This window comes from Pagrus pagrus (genome assembly GCF_965226575.1).
Source record: "Pagrus pagrus genome assembly, chromosome: 17".
Classification (NCBI taxonomy): Eukaryota; Metazoa; Chordata; class Actinopteri; order Spariformes; family Sparidae; genus Pagrus; species Pagrus pagrus.
The window spans coordinates 1,248,830-1,269,634 of record NC_140201.1 but is presented as its reverse complement, the minus strand read 5'-3'; the positions used below and the strand labels follow the sequence as shown (position 1 = coordinate 1,269,634).

Here is a 20,805-nt window from a genome sequence, read left to right as displayed (position 1 = left end):
ATTGTGTTTAATATCGTGATTCTGTGAAACTGATATTTTCTGAGACTTTAATCGTACCTTGAAAATCTCACTGTTGCAACCCGACTATGGATATTGATGAATGTAAAAACACTCGGCTGATTTTCTATACCAAAGGTCAAAGGTTATCTTCACTGTGACATCATATTTTTCCTGCAACAACATTATTCCGGGCAATTTTTAACTTTGGACCAGAAGGGAAGTGTGTGAACTGCAAACCTCCAAGGAACCCAAGAAAGAAGCACGGGTCATTACGTCATTACGTTTAAAATGTAAAGCAGTAGACGGATGGAACCAGCAGGAGGCAGTGATGCTACATGAAGGAACCTAAACGCTGCTAAACACCAAAGAAGAAGACGCCGCCAACAGGAAGTAGTCGGAGACGGAACTCGGTCGCACAGAGCTGGTCGGAGAAGTTCGGACAGAACAAACTGTATTTTACGGACCATGAATCTCAGAATAGACTCTGTGCTGTTAACTTTATTTTAACAGCTGAATTATCTGCTGCTGTCCTTCGGAGCTAATGAAGCTAACTTAGCTCGTTAGCCGGACATAGACGGAGCCGAGCGGACCGTAAACACAGCGCACATCAGAGTGAGCAGGCAGTTTTTAACGGAGTGTTTCTGGAGGAAAAGTTCGTGTGAGTCAGTAAAAATGTCTAAAGTCCAAACGCTGAGAGTTTTTGTGAAGCAGCGACTGACTGCGGCTGCTGAAGAGATATTTGAGCTGTTTGAAAGAACGATAGCAGAGTACGAGGAGGAACTGTGTCGACAACGGAAACTACTGGACGCTGTTTTCAAGCCTCAGGTCCAGTTACACAGAGGAGGTTGGTTCTGTTTACTTCTTCTCACTTCACACTGAAACCAGCTGCGACTGAAACACTTGAACGTGTTTATTCTCATATTCACAACAGATACAGTGAAGCTGGAGCTCTCGGTTCCACCAACACTGCTCAGACAACTTGTATGAAAAGAACAGAAGTGAAAACGAGAGTTAATACATAATGTCAGGACATCAGTAGTGTAGTATACATTAAAACATGTGTAATACTGTGGCAGTAGTATTACATATAATGTATGTGTGTTATTAACATTAACACAGCCTCTGCTCCTGGAGGTCTGTCCAGTGGACACACTGGTAAACCAAACTCCATTCAAAAAACAGCTGTTTTAAGGTCAGGCCTTATTTTTCACAGTAAAATCTGTAGTTACAACTTTACAAAGGCTCTTTTTTAATTGGGCAGATGTACAGTGGTGTAAATGACCTTTAATATGAGTGTAGTATTTCTATGTGTTTTTATGTTTACTTATTAACATTCTTTAAAGCCAGGCTTTTATTTTTTATATATTAAGCAGACGTTACATTCAGTGCTTTTATTTTGAAAGCGTCTCGCCTAGAACTCGTACACGTCCGGTGCTTCGGACTTTAACGGCAATAGGAAAAGTGTCTTCAATGCTAAAGTGTGCCTAACTTACATGAAACGCCCTAGCACCTGGCTAATAAGGGGCACAAGGTTTGTTTTGTTACCTTTTCATGCCATATTTATGTCCGGCTTGAGTTTGGTTGCCGTAGATATTTTTTATGTATAGAACGTGTTGTGGTTAACGGTAACTACTATTAGCAACGGCCAAGCTGCCGGTCTGTATTGGAAATGAGATGAAGCTATAAGCTAACTCGTAGGTTGTTTTATTAATGCAACAAGATGTATTTTGTCTGTTTTATGTGAGGTCTGCTAAGGTTAAAAACTGTTTATTGAGTTAAAAACGAACGGTTAAAAAATGCTAATTTCATGTTAAATATTGTTTTATATTGCACTCTATGGGAGGTTGTCCTTCAGTTAAAATGTGAATTTTCCTTCATGATTGTAACATCAATCGTAGCAGTTAAAATATATATTTAAATTCATGGAGTAAAACCTGTGAGTCTACAATGAGTTTATTAAAATAGATAAAAGGAGAGTCAACTTACATGATTGTTTATGGGATAAAAGAAGTTAAAAGTAATTTCAATTAAAGGTAACTGTATTTTATTTTCTTCTTTCATAGCTCTTACGGTGTGTTTATATTGAATACGGTCCAAGGAATAAATGAGTGTAAACCATCAGTTTGAGAGTTCGACCATCATTTAGCCGGGGATGCTACAAGTGGTGATAAAGTGACTGAAGTGTAAAGAGGGTAAAACTCACCACAGTCATCCTGAACTATGATGCAGACAGACAAATTACACTGTAAAATTTAAACAGCTTGCAAACAAGCAGTAACACAAACAGTATTCATACAGCACATGGATGTAAAAGTAGTCTGAAGGTAACGTGACATCCATGTGTGAGTTCAGTGAGAGGAAAGTATCAAAGTCAGTAAATAAACAGAATAAACAGTCTTATTCTGCATGAACGCTGTTAAAATCTTGCATCAGGACGCACTGCACTCAGCTGATGCAGCTAACGTGTTACACACCGTGCAAATGTCTCCACACATTTTTAGAAAGAAGCGGTGCTGCTGGTTGAAATGTTAACAGGAAATCTTTCTTCTCCACAGACGTCCAGCAGCTGTCAGAGAGTGAAGAAGAGGTTCCTCCTGAGCAGCAGGAGAGGAGCTCCAGTCTGGACCAGGAGGACCCACCAGAGCTGCCACATATTAAAGAGGAACAGGAGGAACTCTGGACCAGTCAGGAGGGAGAGCAGCTTGGAGGGCTGGAGGAGGCTGATAACACCAAGTTCACCTTCAGTCCCGTGAAGAGTGAAGAAGATGATGAAGAGGAACCTCAGTCCTCACAGCTTCATCAAAGACAAACTGAACAGATGGAGACAGAAGCTGATGGAGAGGACTGTGGAGGACCAGAACCAGACAGATATTTACAATCAGTTACTGATGGTGGGATGTCACACTCCTCTGAAGCCAAGATTGATGACAACGCCTCTGAACCTGAGACTGATGACAGCAGTGACTGGGAGGAGACCAGGAAGCCTCAGGTCCATTTAGAGGAACGAGGTTCCAGCTGCTCAGTTTGTAAAAAAACGTTTTCAAGCAGAGCTCATGTTGTGAAGCACATGAGAACCCACACGAGGGAGAAACAGTTCAGTTGCTCAGTTTGTGGTAAAAGATTTTCACGAAGGGCTCATCTGAAACAGCACTTGGTCGTCCACACAGGGGAGAAACCGTTCAGTTGTTCTGTCTGTGGTAAGAAATTCACACAAAAGTCGTCTTTGACTACACACTTTAGACTTCATACAGGAGAAAAACCTTACACATGCCAGGTTTGTCAGTCAAGTTTCAGTCTCAGACAGAGGTTGACCACACACATGAAAATCCACAGAGCTCCTGTGCTGACGGCGTAAACACCAGCACTCTTTGGTCACTACATGCCCCTTACCAAGCTAACTAGCTAACAGCAGCTACAGTTAGTGGTTACTATGATGATAAGCTGCTGCCTGTTTGTTTGAAGTATTCAGCAGCTTCAACATCTGGACAGTTCTTACATACTGCACATTTTAAAGTTGACGATTATCCCACTATGTTTGTTTGTTCATCGATGTTATCGAACTGTAACGTAGTTTAAAGAATATTTCAAGTTTATATAAAGTTTCATGTCTGTCAGGACATTTTGTGAAATTATAATAAAGTGTTTGTTCAACCAAAAAAACCCTGTTCTCATTTTTTAAGTCATTGTAACTGATAATTATAATTGTGTTAAATATTTTGATTCTGTGAAACTGATATTTTCTGAGACTTTAATCATACCTTGAAAATCTCACTGTTGCAACCCGACCATGGATATTGATGAATGTAAAAACACTCTGCTGATTTTCTATACCAAAGTCAAAGGTTATCGTCACTGTGACATCATATTTTTCCTGCAACAACATTATTCCGGCCAATTTTTAACTTTGGACCAGAAGGGAAGTGTGTGAACTGCAAACCTCCAAGGAACCCAAGAAAGAAGGACGGGTCATTACGTCATTACGTTTAAAATGTAAAGCAGTAGACGGATGGAACCAGCAGGAGGCAGTGATGCTACATGAAGGAACCTAAACGCTGCTAAACACCAAAGAAGAAGACGCCGCCAACAGGAAGTAGTCGGAGACGGAGCTCGGTCGCACAGAGCTGGTCGGAGAAGTTTGGACAGAACAAACTGTATTTTACGGACCATGAATCTCAGAATAGACTCTGAGCTGTTAACTTTATTTTAACAGCTGAATTATCTGCTGCTGTCCTTCGGAGCTAATGAAGCTAACTTAGCTCGTTAACCGGAAATAGACGGAGTCGACGGACTGTAAACACAGCGCACATCAGAGTGAGCAGACAGATTTTAACGGAGTGTTTCTGGAGGAAAAGTTCGTGTGAGTCAGTAAAAATGTCTAAAGTCCAAACGCTGAGAGTTTTTGTGAAGCAGCGACTGACTGCGGCTGCTGAAGAGATATTTGAGCTGTTTGAAAGAACGATAGCAGAGTACGAGGAGGAACTGAGTCGACAACGGAAACTACTGGACGCTGTTTTCAAGCCTCAGGTCCAGTTACACAGAGGAGGTTGGTTCCGTTTACTTCTTCTCACTTCACACTGAAACCAGCTGCGACTGAAACACTTGAACGTGTTTATTCTCATATTCACAACAGATGCAGTGAAGCTGGAGCTCTCGGTTCCACCAACACTGCTCAGACAACTTGTATGAAAAGAACAGAAGTGAAAACGAGAGTTAATACATAATGTCAGGACATCAGTAGTGTAGTATACATAAAAACATGTGTAATACTGTGGTAGTAGTATTACATATAATGTATGTGTGTTATTAACATTAACACAGCCTCTGCTCCCGGAGGTCTGTCCAGTGGACACACTGGTAAACCAAACTCCATTCAAAAAACAGCTGTTTTAAGGTCAGGCCTTATTTTTCACAGTAAAATCTGTAGTTACAACTTTACAAAGCGTCTTTTTTAATTGGGCAGGTTTAGAGTGGTGATAAAGTGACTGAAGTGTAAAGAGGGTAAAACTCACCACAGTCATCCTGAACTATGATGCAGACAGACAAATTACACTGTAAAATTTAAACAGCTTGCAAACAAGCAGTAACACAAACAGTATTCATACAGCACATAGATGTAAAAGTAGTCTGAAGGTAACGTGACATCCATGTGTCGGCTCAGTGAGAGGAAAGTATCAAAGTCAGTAAATAAACAGAATAAACAGTCTTATTCTGCATGAACGCTGGTAAAATCTTGCATCAGGACGCACTGCACTCAGCTGATACAGCTAACGTGTTACACACCGTGCAAATGTCTCCACACATTTTTAGAAAGAAGCGGTGCTGCTGGTTGAAATGTTAACAGGAAATCTTTCTTCTCCACAGACGTCCAGCAGCTGTTACAGAGTGAAGACGAGGTTCCTCCTGAGCAGCAGGAGAGGAGCTCCAGTCTGGGCCAGGAGGACCCACCAGAGCTGCCACATATTAAAGAGGAACAGGAGGAACTCTGGACCAGTCAGGAGGGAGAGCAGCTTGGAGGGCTGGAGGAGGCTGATAACACCAAGTTCACCTTCAGTCCTGTGAAGAGTGAAGAAGATGATGAAGAGGAACAGACGGAGACAGAAGCTGATGGAGAGGACTGTGGAGGACCAGAACCAGCCAGGACCTCAGATCCAGATAGATATTTACAGCCAGTTACTGATGGCGGGATGTCACACTGCTCTGAAGCCAAGATTGATGACAACGCCTCTGAACCTGAGACTGATGACAGCAGTGACTGGGAGGAGACTAGGAAGCCTCAGGTCCATTCAGAGGAACGAGGTTCCAGCTGCTCAGTTTGTAAAAAAACTTTTTCAAGAAGATCTCATGTTGTGATGCACATGAGAACCCACACAGGGGAGAAACGGTTCAGTTGTTCAGTTTGTGGTAAAAGATTTTCACGAAGGTCACATCTGACTCAACACTCGGTTGTCCACAAAGGGGAGAAACCATTCACTTGTTCAGTTTGTGGTAGAAGATTTAAACAAAAGGGACATCTGAATCGTCACTTGGTTGTCCACACAGGGGAGAAACCGTTCAGTTGTTCAGTTTGTGGTAAAAGATTTTCACGAAGGTCACATCTGACTCAACACTCGGTTGTCCACAAAGGGGAGAAACCATTCACTTGTTCAGTTTGTGGTAGAAGATTTAAACAAAAGGGACATCTGAATCGTCACTTGGTTGTCCACACAGGGGAGAAACCATTCAGTTGTTCAGTTTGTGGTAAAAGATTCTCACAGAGGTCAAATCTGAAACAACACTCGGTCGTCCACACAGTGGAGAAACCGTTCAGTTGTTCTGTCTGTGGCAAGAAATTCCCAAAAAAGTCGTCTTTGGGCCCACACTTGAGACTTCATGCAGGAGAAAAACCTCACATAGCTCAGTTTGTCAATCAAGTTTCAGTCTCAGACAAAGGTTGACCGTACACATGAGAATCCACAGAGCTCCTGTGCTGACGACATAAACACCAGCACTCTTTAATCACTACATGCCCAGCTTGCCAAGCTTACTAGCTAAGTTAGCTGTTTCTATGATACTGCACCTTTAAAGTTGATAAGATATATATGACATATAAGACATATGTTTGTTCATCGATGTTTTCGAATTCTAACGTAGTTTAATGAATATTTCAAGTTTAAAACAAGTTTCATGTCTGTCAGGACAATTTGTGAATTTATAATAAAGTCTTTGTTTAACCAAAAAAAACTGTATTTGTGTAGGAAAAGCTGCTGTTCAGTGTTATTGCAGTCATATCAGCGGAAAGTAGTCGGACCTGCCCCGTTTGATCACAATGTTAACAGTCCTGTAAATCGTGTGGGGATAGAAATTAGGTGTGAAGGTATCAGTTTAGTGACATAATATTAGTGACATAATGACCCATTCCTCTTGTTGAAGTTTCATGTGAGACCCCAGGAAGAACGACTTTTGAAGCCAACTTTCATCGTGGTCAAACTGTATTACATCATCATGTGATGCATTTAGCCCTCACAGTGTGAAAGAAGCTCCTGTAAAATGCTGGATGAATTTTTTTTAAGTGTCACAACCCCCCCACAGAATGACTTCACAATTTGAGCCATTGGGTCCAATAAAATTTGGAAAAGTGTAGAAGAGCCATCATTTTATGAATCATTTTATCTCCTCAAGTTAGCCAACTCGGGTCAGCGGCAGTCTCTAATGTGCACAACATGAAAAATCCAGATGTTTTCATACCCGGGAAGTCGAGCAGCTTTCATTGAATGACCAGGGCTCCGTCTTTGAAGCTGTATCCAGGTCTCGTTGTACGTCCATGGGTTCTGACTAAAAACTGTTTATTCAACAGATGTGACAAAACTTAAAATAACCAGAAATGCATGAGTATGAATGATGGATTATCCAAACTGACCTCGTGCTGAAAGTGACTTTCCTACAATCATCTGACAAAACGCATTCTTTATTTTTTGTCTTGTAATCATCCTGATTTGCTTGAGTCTCTACATTCCACCATTTCTTGCATAGAAACTAATAACCGATGCAAAAATCAGCAGAAACATTCATTAAAGAAGTGGAAGAGTTGGATTTCTGTTTCTAATGTAGCTCAGTGAGACTCTGCTGCCATCAAGTGGACATCAGGGAAAACATCATCAAACTTTCTGCAGCTCCCTCTGGCATCAACCAGAATCTCTCACGCTGCGACTAACTGGTCCAAAGTCGAGGCTCAAATCTAAAAGGCGACTGAGCTTTTGTGATCAGTGCCTCTCGACTTTGAAACGAGCTACACGAGGAGAATCACAGAATCAGTCACTTCTTTTAAATCACTTCTCAAAACCCACTTTGCTTTTATGTAAAGTCAACATTAATAAACAAATTCTTCATCTACATCTTTTTGTTCCTTTTACTATTCTTAGTCTATTTATCTGTTTCTAATTCCTCTGATATGATGTCGTCTTATCGTCTTCTATTGATTTTGTTTATTTTTGGTCTATTTATCATTCTTTATTATTTTTACTGCTCTTAATTCTTTTATCATCCTTTTTATTGATTTTATTCTTTTATCTCTATTCTGTGATTTTTTTTCGTTTTATCACTTTATTTTACTTTACCTGCTTGTTCGTCAAAGCACTTTGCAGACTGTTTTTAAAGGTGCTGTATAAATAAAGTTTATTATTATTATAAACTGGTCATACAGGAGGTATTCCAGCAGTACTTGTGTTTTATTCCGAGTTATGTTTTTCACACCGTAGAGAATAAATACAGTTCAAAGATTTCTGTGTGTGCCCTTTATCAAGTTACAGCAATCAGCAAAATGCAACGCACTGTTACATTGTGTAAAATTACAGATTTCTTTAGTTTGAACATTGTTGGAAACATTTGGGATGAAATAAGTTCACAACTCAACAACATACAGAACAGAGGTCAAGTGCTTTCTAGACATTTTAATGCAGAAAGCTTACATATTATATCTAAGTGCTGTATCGTAGGCAACTGGACATGTTTCAGTTTCTTGAAGACGTTTCACCTCTCATCCACGAGGCTTCTTCAGTTCTAACTAACGCTTAACGCTCCTCAGTAAAAGGCCACGACAGCCCACCTGGAGTTTACCAAAAGGCACCTGAAGGATTCTCAGACCATGAGAAACAAAATTATCTGGTCTGATGAAACAAAGATTGAACTCTTTGGTCTGAATGCCAAGCGTCATGTCTGGAGGAAACCAGGCACCGCTCATCACCTGGCTAATACCATCCCTACAGTGAAGCATGGTGGTGGCAGCATCGTGCTGTGGGGATGTTTTTCAGCGGCAGGAACTGGGAGACTAGTCAGGATCGAGGGAAAGATAAATGCAGCAATGTACAGTGACATCCTTGATGAAAACCTGCTCCAGAGCGCTCTGGACCTCAGACTAGGGCGAAGGTTCATCTTCCAACAGGACAACGACCCAAAGCACACAGCCAAGATAACAGAGGAATGGCTCCAGGACGACTCTGTGACTGTCCTTGAGTGGCCCAGCCAGAGCCCAGACAGTTCCTGCAAAGAAGAATGGGAGAAAGTGCCCCAAAATAGGTGTGCCAAGCTTGTAGCATCATTCGCAAAAAGACTAGAGGCTGTAATTGGTGCCAAAGGTGCTTCAACAAAGTATTCAGCAAAGGCTGTGAATACTTATGTACATGTTATATTTTCGTTCTTTATTTTTAATAAAGTTGCAAACAAACTTTTTTCACTTTGTCATTATGGGGTATTAAATAATGAATTTAATTCATTTTGGAATAAGGCTGTGACATAACAAAATGTGGAACAAGTGAAGCGCTGTGAATACTTTCTAGATGCACTGTATTATATTTTAAAGTGAACGGTTTAAATCATGTTAAACCTGGAATGAGGAGGATTTTTTATAAATAAAAAGTGTTGCTGATGTGTTTTTAATCAGTTACACCAGTAAACACGTCCACCACGTCGTGTTTGTGCTCTTGACTGAAGCAGGAAAAATAGATCTGGCTTCAGTTTCAAGTCACAATCCAAAGTAAAACAAGAGTTCTGACAAATGGAGTGAAGATCATCCAAAGTCACAGCTGTTTTTACACAAAGTCCCTTGTTATGTTTTCACAAACGTCTTCCAACGATTAATGCTGAGCTTAATGCTGGATAGGACAAAAAAAATGCTTTTGGAACAATTAAATACATTTTAAGTGAAATACATGTGATACTAAAAAGTAACGTAGAAACAAATAAAAACAGCATTAAAACAAATACAACTTGATGTTGAAGAGGAGAGTCACTGTTTTAACTGATCAGTGTTGAACTAAGTCTTGCCCTCAGTACTTTGTCATGCTGGAAGAAATTGGATCAACAAGCATCTCTGTCTCTTCAGTTATTCTGGCTGCTCTCACCAACACACTTGTGTGTTTTGATAGTATAAAGCCGAGTGAATCGTTTCTTACAAACATTGCAGCTGTATCGTTTCTCCCGTGTGTGAGTAGTCGAGTGTCGTCGCAGAGTTCCAGTTCGTGCAAATTTTTTACCACAAACTGAACAACTGAAGGGTTTCTCTCCCCTGTGGCCTCTCATGTGTACGTTCAGATTCTTTCTGAAACTGAAACTTGATTTACAAACTGAGCAGGTGTGACGTTTACCTCCTCTGTGAACTTGTAAGTGTGATGCCAAGTTTCCGCTTTGTGTGAATCTTGCACCACAGAGAGAACAACTGTATGGTTTCTGCCCCGTGTGGACGACCGAGTGTTGTTTCAGATGTCCCTTTTGTGAAAAAAATTTACCACAAGCGGAGCAACTGAACGGTTTCTCCCCTGTGTGGACAATCAAGTGTCGACTCAGCTGTGACCTTCGTGAAAATATTTTACCACAAACTGAGCACCTCAATGGTTTCTCCCTCGTGTGGGTTCTCATGTGCTTCACAACATGAGATCTGCTTGGAAACATTTTTTTACAAACTGAGCAGCTGAATCCTCGTTCCTCTGAATGGACCTGAGGTTTCCTGGTCTCCTCCCAGTCACTGCTGTCATCAGTCTCAGGTTCAGAGCAGTGTGACGTCTCATCATCAGTAACAGGTTGTAAATATCTATCTGGGTCTGAGTTCCTGTCTGGTTCTGGTCCTCCACAGTCCTCTCCATCAGCTTCTGTCTCCATCTGTTCAGTTTGTCTTTGATGAAGCTGTGAAGACTGAGGTTCCTCTTCATCATCTTCTTCACTCTTCACAGGACTGAATGTGAACTTGGTGTTATCAGCCTCCTCCAGCCCTCCAAGCTGCTCTCCCTCCTGAAGCTGCTGCTCTCCCTCCTGAAGCTGCTCTCCCTCCTGAAGCTGCTGCTCTCCCTCATGAAGCTGCTCTCCCTCCTGACTGGTCCAGAGTTCCTCCTGTTCCTCTTTAATGTGTGGCAGCTCTGGTGGATCCTCCTGGTCCAGACTGGAGCTCCACTCCTGCTGCTCAGGAGGAACCTCTTCTTCACTCTCCAACAGCTGCTGGGTGTCTGTGGAGAATAAAGGTGTGTAACACGTTAGAAAGTAGGGCTGGTTGACACAGCTAGAAACATTATTCACACTTTTTTTGTGTTAAGATGAAGATTATTCACTTCTCTGGTTGAATTTGTATCAGCTGAGTGTAGTTTGCCCTGAGCATTTTACCATTGATCATGCCGAATAAGACTGTTGAACTCTCAGCAGTTTGATACTTTCCTCTCACTGAACCGACACATGGATGTCACTTTACCTTCAGATTACTTTTACATCTATGTGCCATATGAATACTATTTGTATTACTGCATGTTTGCAAATTGTGATTCCTGCAAACATTGATGCTGAAACTTCTATCTGGTGTACAGCTGCAGGATTTTACAAGGTCAAACTAATTTAATAGAAGTCTCAAGTAAATCCCTGACATGAACTGGGAGGTGAGTTGAGTTAATTTCTACAGTCTGTCTGCATCATAGTCAGTAGGCGATATGAGGGGGGATGAGGGGGGATGCCGTCCCCCTTGTTAGCAAAATTACCAGAAAGCATCCCCCTTGTTAACCTGCCATCACTCTCCATTACCTAGTATGTGTTACAAATCACAAGCGGCCGTGATCGACAGCTCACAGTGGAGTCAAGCCATGCACGGCTGCTTTGAGTTCTGACTGCCTGGTCGATTTATGACGGAAGCCGCAACAAGCTGCACAGAGCAGATCGCGTCGGCAGGAAGTCAGAGACACAGGAACGGCATAGAGCAGCCGGTCAATTTTCAAAATAAAACACCGTGTGCAGTCTCCTGAGTGTATAAAAATGAAAAATGACCAGATCAACAAAATCTGAGCAAGTCAACAATATCGGGCAGGCCAAAGGCTCCGCTTCTGAAATGTTCCCGCTGGGTTCTCTTCATACATTCATGGTATGATGCCATGCGGAGGGCAGAACAAAACCTGTAGCAGACGTGACGTCATAGAGCAGCTTCCGGTGGACTCCCAGCGCGTCTCTCGTGTAGAGGAGGAGCACAACAAGTTTGCTTGTTCTAAAACTACAGATTACTACAGATTTTACTGTGAAAAATAAGGCCTGACCTTAAAACTGCTGTTTTTTTGAATGGAGTTTGGTTTACCAGTGTGTCCACTGGACAGACCTCCAGGAGCAGAGGCTGTGTTAATGTTAATAACACACATACATTATATGTAATACTACTACCACAGTATTACAGATGTTTTTATGTATACTACACTATTGATGTCCGGACATTATGTATTAATTCTCATTTTCACTTCTGTTCTTTTCATACAAGTTGTCTGAGCAGTGTTGGTGGAACTGAGAGCTCCAGCTTCACTGTATCTGTTGTGAATATGAGAATGCTGGAGTGACGCAGAGATCGAAAAGTGGCCGACGGCATGTTAATTGCTGCTCAGCGGCATATGCTGATCCTTGGAGTAGTATACCGCTGTATCCACCAACACATGACGGTATGTGCCTCTTGAGACTATTATGCAATTGAAAGACTGTTGGATGGGCGATGAATATGCAGATGTAATCTCAAAAATAATCGTTTAAATAATCGTGATTTCAATATTGACCAAAATAATCGTGATTATGATTTTTTCCATAATCGAGCAGACCTAATATATATACATATACACACACACACACACACACACATATACATACACACGTATATATACACATATACATACACACACACATACACACACATACATATACATACATACATATACACACATATATATACACACACATTGATTGACAATAGTTAGAAAATATCCCAATGTCTATGCCACTCATCTTTTTTCTTTATTAGCAGCTTATTCCTGTCATTCAGAGTACAGTGAACATGATGCATAATATGCCACAATGGTTAATGTTCTGCGACGTAGATTTGATATGTAGTAATGTATTCTTGTGTTCTCCTAATAAAGAAAACCTGTCAGTTAGTATTGTTTGGTTGGTTGGCTCAAAGTTTCTGCCCTCGATTAGTCAGACTGGCTACAGTGGCTGGGCTAACATTAGCCATGTTAGCTAAGGCTAGCTCTTTCATTAGCTTTGAGTAGTTTAAAGGCAGAAATTTAGACACATTACTTTGCTTTGATATCGCAACAATCCCACGTGTCCCTACTGTGTATATGCCTACATCCCACCAACACAACATCCAACAGAAATGCACACATTTCTTTATTCACGGCAATGTGTTAAGTTAGCGTTGTCAATAAAGACTAAAAAAATGTATACATTTATGGCAGTACTTGTAAAACCAGCCCAGTGGCACTAGGCTTGTTTGAGATGAGCCAGGCCTGCGCAGAATCAGTCACCAGCGACCACCGCACAATGCATCTCGGTTAGATTCGTGTCCGACTTGATCCTGACTTGCTCTGACGTAATGCACGCGCCGGCAACGATAACCTCACGAGATCAAGGCGGCCGCAGTTTTTAGAGCCAGGCGCTGCAGGTGCTCTCCACCGACTGCAAGACCGCAGGGCATGATGGGAAACGCCTGGCTGTCGCCTGATCACAGAGCTGATTGGCTCCAAGTTAGGACCACAAACAGTACGTTTAGCCGAAAATCCTAATTTTCTGTGTAATTGTTATATTTAATGCTAGATTATATGAATCTCATGTTGTGCAATGAAGGTTTAATCTGTTAACATATTTTGTGTGGTTGGTGAGAACGTTTGGACTGTTAATTCAGTGGTTCAATTTCTTAAATTTAGGGATTGTATGATTAATAAATGACAGTGCCTTTACATAAAACTACTTTGTAGGCCATTCTTATTCAATAAATATGACTTCCAAGGGCTGAAATCTGCCCAGTCGTTCTGACTCTCACCTCAGTCATAACAGTGGCATCGTTAAACAAATAAAAAGTTATGATTGACAAATTTAGACCACAGTGAAAAGTAGCTATCATTTTAGAAAAATCCACTTTGTATGACCTCAAAACCGTGAACCTAAAAAGTATGATCAATTCATTGATACAAAGTTTGTGTTTCTATTTGTTACATTTGTGAGATTAAACAGTAAAAATCACACCACATCCCATCTGCCCATTAAGAGGATTAACACAGTGGAGTTTATGTGTAAAGTGGAAAAGTAGGGGGATCTCTTCTGCTTCAGTTTCATCAGCCATCAAGAACGCATAAGAATTTTCTCCAGCCGTATCCAAACGTGTTCTGCACCACAGGTAGCTACAGGTGGATCTAACAGGATGTAAATGTTTCTGTGACTTCCTGTATTTTCTTTGACGGCGGCTGGAAACTGTCCGACTGGACTGCAGCTTTCTGTCAGCGCCCCCTGCTGCTGCCGCCTGGTCTCGTCCACCTTCCAGGTGAGACGCAGCTCATCTGAACCAGCCTAATCTCCATATTCATCAGGGGGCCGTGCCCATCCAACAGTCTTTCAATGGCATAACAGTCTCAAGAGGCACATACCGTCATGTGTCGGTGCAATAACAGCAGCAAGCATCGGTATGTGCCGCTGAGCAGCAATTAACAAACCGTCGGCCACGTTTCGATCTCGGCGCTGCTGCAATAAACAAGTTCAAGTGTTTCAGTCGCAGCTGGTTTCAGTGTAAAGTGAGAAGAAGTAATCAGAACCAACCTGCTCTGTGTAACTGGGCCTGAGGCTTGAAAACAGCGTCCAGTAGTTTCCGGTGTCGACACAGTTCCTCCTCGTACTCTGCTATCGTTCTTTCAAACAGCTCAAATATCTCTTCAGCAGCCGCAGTCAGTCGCTGCTTCACAAAAACTCTCAGCGTTTGGACTTTAGACATTTTTACTGACTCACACGAACTTTTCCTCCAGAAACACTCCGTTAAAAACTGTCTGCTCACTCTGATGTGCGCTGTGTTTACAGTCCGTCGGCTCCGTCTATTTCCAGCTAACGAGCTAAGTTAGCTTCATTAGCTCCGAAGGACAGCAGCAGATAATTCAGCTGTTAAAATTAAGTTAACAGCTCAGAGTCTATTCTGAGATTCAAGGTCCGTAAAATACAGTGTGTTGTCTGTCCGAACTTCTCCGACCAGCTCTGTGCGACCGAGTTCCGTCTCGGACTACTTCCTGTTGGCATCTTCTTCTTCTTTGGTGTTTAACAGCGTTTAGCTTCATTCATGTAGCATCACTGCCTCCTGCTGGTTATATCTCTATAGCGTCTATAGACAGACGCGTCGACGTCGCCGCCATATTGGATGTGGCAGATCTGCCCGGATCTGCCCACGTGCTGACGTATCGCAGCAACGGGCCAACCCGCTCAGTGAGGGTTAGGGTACACGTCTATGGTTCCTTCTACTGCTTTACATTTTATACAGTCTGCTCATTATTGTTCCTGCTAGCGAGCTTTGCTAACTAACTTTAGCTTTCCTTCATTTTTATAAAACTTTATTGAAACAGTTCCAAATATACACGTTCTTCTTCTTCTTCTTCTAAAAAAATCAACTGATTTAGACACAGAACATACAATACGTCGTGGAGGATATACAATCAATACAATACAGATTAGACAATAATCAACTAAGATGAAATTTAAGATTAAATGTGTATATATGTATATACATATTTATACATATATATGCGTGTATATATACATATATGTACATAAACATGTTGAACCTAGATCAGCGGAGTGCTCTTACATTTATCAATAAACATAGTCAGGTTGCAACAGTATGAGATTTACAAGGTAAGAAAATATCTCAGAAAATATCAGTTTCACAGAATCACGATTTTACACAATTATAATTATAATTTTCAGTTACAATGATTCTTAAAAAATGACAACAGGGTTTTTTCGTTGAACGAACACTTTACTATAATTTCACAAAATGTCCTGACAGACATGAAACTTGATATAAACTTGACAAATTCCTTTAACTACGTTACAATTCAATACCATCAATGAACAAACATACGTGGTGCGATAATCATCAACTTTAAAGGTGCAGTATGTAAGAACCGTCCAGCTGTTGAAGCTGTTGAATACTCAAAACAAACAGGGCCCAATGTATCAGCATAGTAACAGTTAGCTGCTGCTAACTGTAGCTGCAGTTTGCTAGTTAGCTTGGTAAGCTGTGTATGCAGTGGTCCGGACAGGGAGCTCGTAGCAACAGAAGACTATTGTTGTTTACGCCGACAGCGCACGAGCTTTGGACCAGAATGGGTCAGGGCTAGCTGTTAGCATGCTAACTTTAGTAGATATCTCTGCAACATAACAGCCTACATAGACGTCATAATCAAAACACTTGAATGTATTCACATTCAAGTGTTTTGATTATGACGTCATATAAAAAAACACAATAGTGCAGTGAGATTGTTGAAAAGAGCAACGTGAAACATGAGAATCAAGCAATTACGTCTAGTAAATAACAGGGTTTTTATTAACACAAAAACTGACTTTAGTCACGGGGCCAGGGAGTGGTATCATTATGATTTTCTCAGTACTACTATTATTGATACTCCTCGTGCATTTGGTTCTGTATCCTTGTCTCTTCCTTTTAATTACAGTATAATTAGGGCTGCCGCGACAAGTCTACTAAATATCAAATTTAGACAGACAGACATCAGTCAAGGCGACCATAACTTAATCCCCCCCCCCCTGAAAAGAAGAAGCACCTCATCTTTTATTGTCTGTATCACAGTTTTAACTGATCAGTGTTGAACCAAGTTTTGCCCTCAGTACTTCAGTCATGCTGGAAGAAATTGGACCAACAAGCATCTCTGTGACTTTATATATTCTGGCCGCTCTCACCAACACACTTGTGTACTTTGATACTATAAAGCCGAGTGAATCTTTTGTTACAAACGCTGCAGCTGTATCGTTTCTCCCGTGTGTGAGTAGTCGAGTGTCGTCGCAGAGTTCCCGGTTGTGCAAATGTTTTACCACAAACTGAACAACTGAACTGCTTCTCCTCAGTATGCCTACTCATATGTGCTCTGTCGTGTCCCTTTTCTGCACATTCTTTACCACAAACTGTACAACTGAAGGGTTTCTCTCCTGTGTGAACATTCATGTGCACTTTGAGATTTGCCCTGTTTCCAAATCCTTTATCACAAACTGAACAACTGAATGGGTTCTCTCCAGTGTGGATGCTCATGTGTGTGTTCAGATTCTTTCTAAGACTGAAACTTGATTGACAAACTGAACATGTGTAAGGTTTTTCTCCTGTATGAAGTCTAAAGTGTACGCCCAAAGATGACTTTTGTGTGAATTTCTTACCACAGACAGAACAACTGAACGGTTTCTCCCCTGTGTGGACGACCAAGTGTCGAGTCAGATGTCCCTTTTGTGAAAATCTTTTACCACAAACTGAACAACTGAACGGTTTGTCCCCTGTGTGGGTTCTCATGTGCTTCACAACATGAGATCTGCTTGAAAACGTTTTTTTACAAACTGAGCAGCTGAAACATTGTTCCTCTGAATGGACCTGGGGCTTCCTGGTCTCCCAGTCACTGCTGTCATCAGTCTCAGGTTCAGGTTCAGAGGCGTTGTCATCAATCTCAGGTTCAGAGAAGTGTGACGTCTCATCATCAGTAACTGGTTGTAAATGACTAAGTGAATTAAAGTTCTTGTCTGGTTCTGGTCCTCCACAGTCCTCTCCATCAGCTTCTGTCTCCATCTGTTCAGTCTGTCTTTGATGAAGCTGTGAGGAGTGAGGTTCCTCTTCATCATCTTCCTCACTATTCACAGTGACAGGACTGAAGGTGAACTTGCTGTTATCAGCCTCCTCCAGCCTTCGAAGCTGCTCTCCCTCCTGACTGGTCCAGAGTTCCTCCTGTTCCTCTTTAATGTGTGGCAGCTCTGGTGGGTCCTCCTGGTCCAGACTGGAGCTCCTCTCCTGCTGCTCAGGAGGATCCTCTTCTTCACTCTCTGACAGCTGCTGGACGTCTGTGGAGAAGAAAGATTTCCTGTTAACATTTCAACCAGCAGCACCGCTTCTTTCTAAAATGTGTGGAGACACGGTGTGTAACACGTTAGAAAATAAGATGCTCAATACAGCTAGAGAAATTGATCACACTAAAATATTTAATCTCAGTCATTATCAGTAATCATCTTGAATGATGTATTTTTTAAATAAAGACCAGGAGAAAAATGTTGAATTCATCCACATTTTTCTCTTTAAGATTTTAGTCTTTAAATGAAAATGTTTTATTTGCCTCTCCGGTAGAATTTGAAAATATCTGTGGATTATTTAAATCCTCAGAGTGCAGTGTGCTTTGACGTAACATTTTTACCAGTGTTCATGACGATTAAGATAAGATAAGATGTTCCTTTATTGATCCCCCTTGGGAGAAATTCACAGGTAAGCATAAGCATACTATATACAGTAACTGTCATTGTGTGTACGTGATGTGTGCAATATATAATACATGTGAAAAATAAATGTGCAACGTGCAGATTTCTGAGATATTAAATAACAACAATGTGCAAATTAGATTAAGACTGTTGAACTCTCTACACTTTGATACTTTCCTCTCACTGAACCGACACATGGATGATACTTTACCTTCAGACTACTTTTACATCTGTGTGCTGTATAAATACTGTTGTGTTACTGCGTGTTTGCAAGTTGTTATCTCTGCAAACTCACCGAATATCCAGAATTTTTTCCAGTTCATGTCAGGTCTTCTCTTGAAAAAACATTTATGTTAACTTCTATTAAATTCATGAGACCTTGTAAAGTCCTACAGCTATACTCCAAATACTTTTTAAATTATTAATTATTTAAGTTTGGACCTCAGAGCTAAATTTCAGTGTATTCTGACCTCAGCAATCGCTCATTTTAACTGGTTTGTGTTGAAGTTTGTCCTGAACATCTGACAGACACTGAGGAATCCTGGCAGCATTTATCACCAATGTGCAACAAACCGAAGCATTACAAGCTGTAACTCGCAAATTTCCACAAGAAATAATCATTAAAAAAGTATCTGAAGTACAGCTGCAGGATTTTTACAAGGTCAAATTAATTTAATAGAAGTTTTAACATGAGATGTTTCAAGTAAATCCCTGACATGAACTGGGAGGTGAGTTGAGTTCATTTTTTACAGTCTGTCTGCATCATAGTTCAGGATGATTGTGATGAGTTTTACCATCTGTTGACGCACCGTTTGTTTGGTCAGTAATGTACGCGTGGTGGGCTTCCTGCTCTTTGTATCAGCTGTTTTGATTAAAAAATGGTCAAGTCAAAATGGTCAAGCCAAAAAACGATGGTCAGATATGTCAATCCATGTATTTCACATTATACCAAAAAAGAACATCTCTCAAAATAAACACCAACTTCACCGTCTCACGGTCAAAAACCATAGACTCTCATTGTGCGCCACACCTGTACAATTAGTCCTACACTTAAATCGACTGCCTGGATTCCACACAGCGCCACCCTGGTCATCATTAAATGGCTCCAACACCCTCTTTACACTTCAGTCACTTTATCACCACTCTAAACCTGCCCAATTAAAAAAGAGCCTTTGTAAAGTTGTAACTACAGTTTTTACTGTGAAAAATAAGGCCTGACCTTAAAACAGCTGTTTTTTGAATGGAGTTTGGTTTACCAGTGTGTCCACTGGACAGACCTCCAGGAGCAGAGGCTGTGTTAATGTTAATAACACACATACATTATATGTAATACTACTACCACAGTATTACACATGTTTTTATGTATACTACACTACTGATGTCCTGACATTATGTATTAACTCTCGTTTTCACTTCTGTTCTTTTCATACAAGTTGTCTGAGCAGTGTTGGTGGAACCGAGAGCTCCAGCTTCACTGCATCTGTTGTGAATATGAGAATAAACACGTTCAAGTGTTTCAGTCGCAGCTGGTTTCAGTGTAAAGTGAGAAGAAGTAAACAGAACCAACCTGCTCTGTGTAACTGGACCTGAGGCTTGAAAACAGCGTCCAGTAGTTTCCGTTGTCGACACAGTTCCTCCTCGTACTCTGCTATCGTTCTTTCAAACAGCTCAAATATCTCTTCAGCAGCCGCAGTCAGTCGCTGCTTCACAAAAACTCTCAGCGTTTGGACTTTAGACATTTTTACTGACTCACACGAACTTTTCCTCCAGAAACACTCCGTTAAAAACTGCCTGCTCACTCTGATGTGCGCTGTGTTTACAGTCCGTCGGCTCCGTCTATTTCCGGCTAACGAGCTAAGTTAGCTTCATTAGCTCCGAAGGACAGCAGCAGATAATTCAGCTGTTAAAATAAAGTTAACAGCTCAGAGTCTATTCTGAGATTCAAGGTCCGTAAAATACAGTTTGTTCTCTGTCCGAACTTCTCCGACCAGCTCTGTGCGACCGAGTTCCGTCTCCGACTACTTCCTGTTGGCCTCCTCGTCTGCACATTATTGTTCCTGCTAGCAAGCTATGCTAACTAACTTGAGCTTTTTCTTCTTTTTTTGTACAACTTTATTTAAACAGTTCCAAATATACACGTTCTCCTTCTTCCTCTTCTTCTTCATCAATAAATCAACTTATCTTCAACTTCGATTATCTTCATCGAAGTTGATTATTGTCTAATCTGTTTTGTATTGATTGTATATCCTCCACAAGACATTGTATGTTTTGTATCTTCTTCTGGTGATTTATTTTCCCTCCATATATATATACACACACACACATATATAAAGGTTAAGCTCTTAAACTAAATCAAAATACAAAGTGGAGCAAAGACATCACAGATCCAAAATAAGGTCCATTAATCAACTTTATTTAAACATTTCTGAATATAAATGTTGTCCTTTAGCTTTTTTTTTTATTGAACAATTGAGAACAGCTGTTAGGCACATTGTGTATGAGATGGATACTTCTCTTGTTTAGTATCTCAGCCTAAATATTGTTATA

At 40.9% G+C, this 20,805-nt stretch overlaps 4 protein-coding genes across 4 annotated transcripts; 2 read left to right on the top strand and 2 right to left on the bottom strand.

Moving 5' to 3' along the window:
- The first annotated feature begins 401 nt into the window (after nucleotides 1-401).
- On the top strand, nucleotides 402-3,654 carry LOC311272567 (uncharacterized protein). The gene is made up of 2 exons (XM_084379082.1): nucleotides 402-844; nucleotides 2,556-3,654. Exons 1-2 carry the CDS (start codon nucleotides 673-675, stop codon nucleotides 3,353-3,355), a joined length of 972 nt encoding a protein of 323 aa, XP_084235208.1. The 5' UTR covers nucleotides 402-672; the 3' UTR covers nucleotides 3,356-3,654.
- Nucleotides 3,655-3,952: 298 nt separating this feature from the next.
- Nucleotides 3,953-9,103, top strand: LOC311272816 (uncharacterized protein). Its single transcript, XM_084379508.1, has 2 exons — nucleotides 3,953-4,543; nucleotides 5,362-9,103. The coding sequence occupies exons 1-2, from the start codon at nucleotides 4,372-4,374 to the stop codon at nucleotides 6,432-6,434; spliced, it is 1,245 nt and encodes a 414-aa protein (XP_084235634.1). The 5' UTR covers nucleotides 3,953-4,371; the 3' UTR covers nucleotides 6,435-9,103.
- Nucleotides 9,104-9,635: 532 nt separating this feature from the next.
- LOC311272815 (uncharacterized protein) lies at nucleotides 9,636-15,130 on the bottom strand. The gene is made up of 2 exons (XM_084379507.1): nucleotides 14,572-15,130; nucleotides 9,636-10,970 (listed from the first exon to the last, which is right to left on the bottom strand). Exons 1-2 carry the CDS (start codon nucleotides 14,741-14,743, stop codon nucleotides 9,853-9,855), a joined length of 1,290 nt encoding a protein of 429 aa, XP_084235633.1. The 5' UTR covers nucleotides 14,744-15,130; the 3' UTR covers nucleotides 9,636-9,852.
- A 296-nt stretch (nucleotides 15,131-15,426) lies between these two features.
- LOC311272814 (uncharacterized protein) lies at nucleotides 15,427-20,357 on the bottom strand. Its single transcript, XM_084379506.1, has 2 exons — nucleotides 19,826-20,357; nucleotides 15,427-17,850 (listed from the first exon to the last, which is right to left on the bottom strand). The coding sequence occupies exons 1-2, from the start codon at nucleotides 19,995-19,997 to the stop codon at nucleotides 16,691-16,693; spliced, it is 1,332 nt and encodes a 443-aa protein (XP_084235632.1). The 5' UTR covers nucleotides 19,998-20,357; the 3' UTR covers nucleotides 15,427-16,690.
- Between the last annotated feature and the right edge of the window lie 448 nt (nucleotides 20,358-20,805).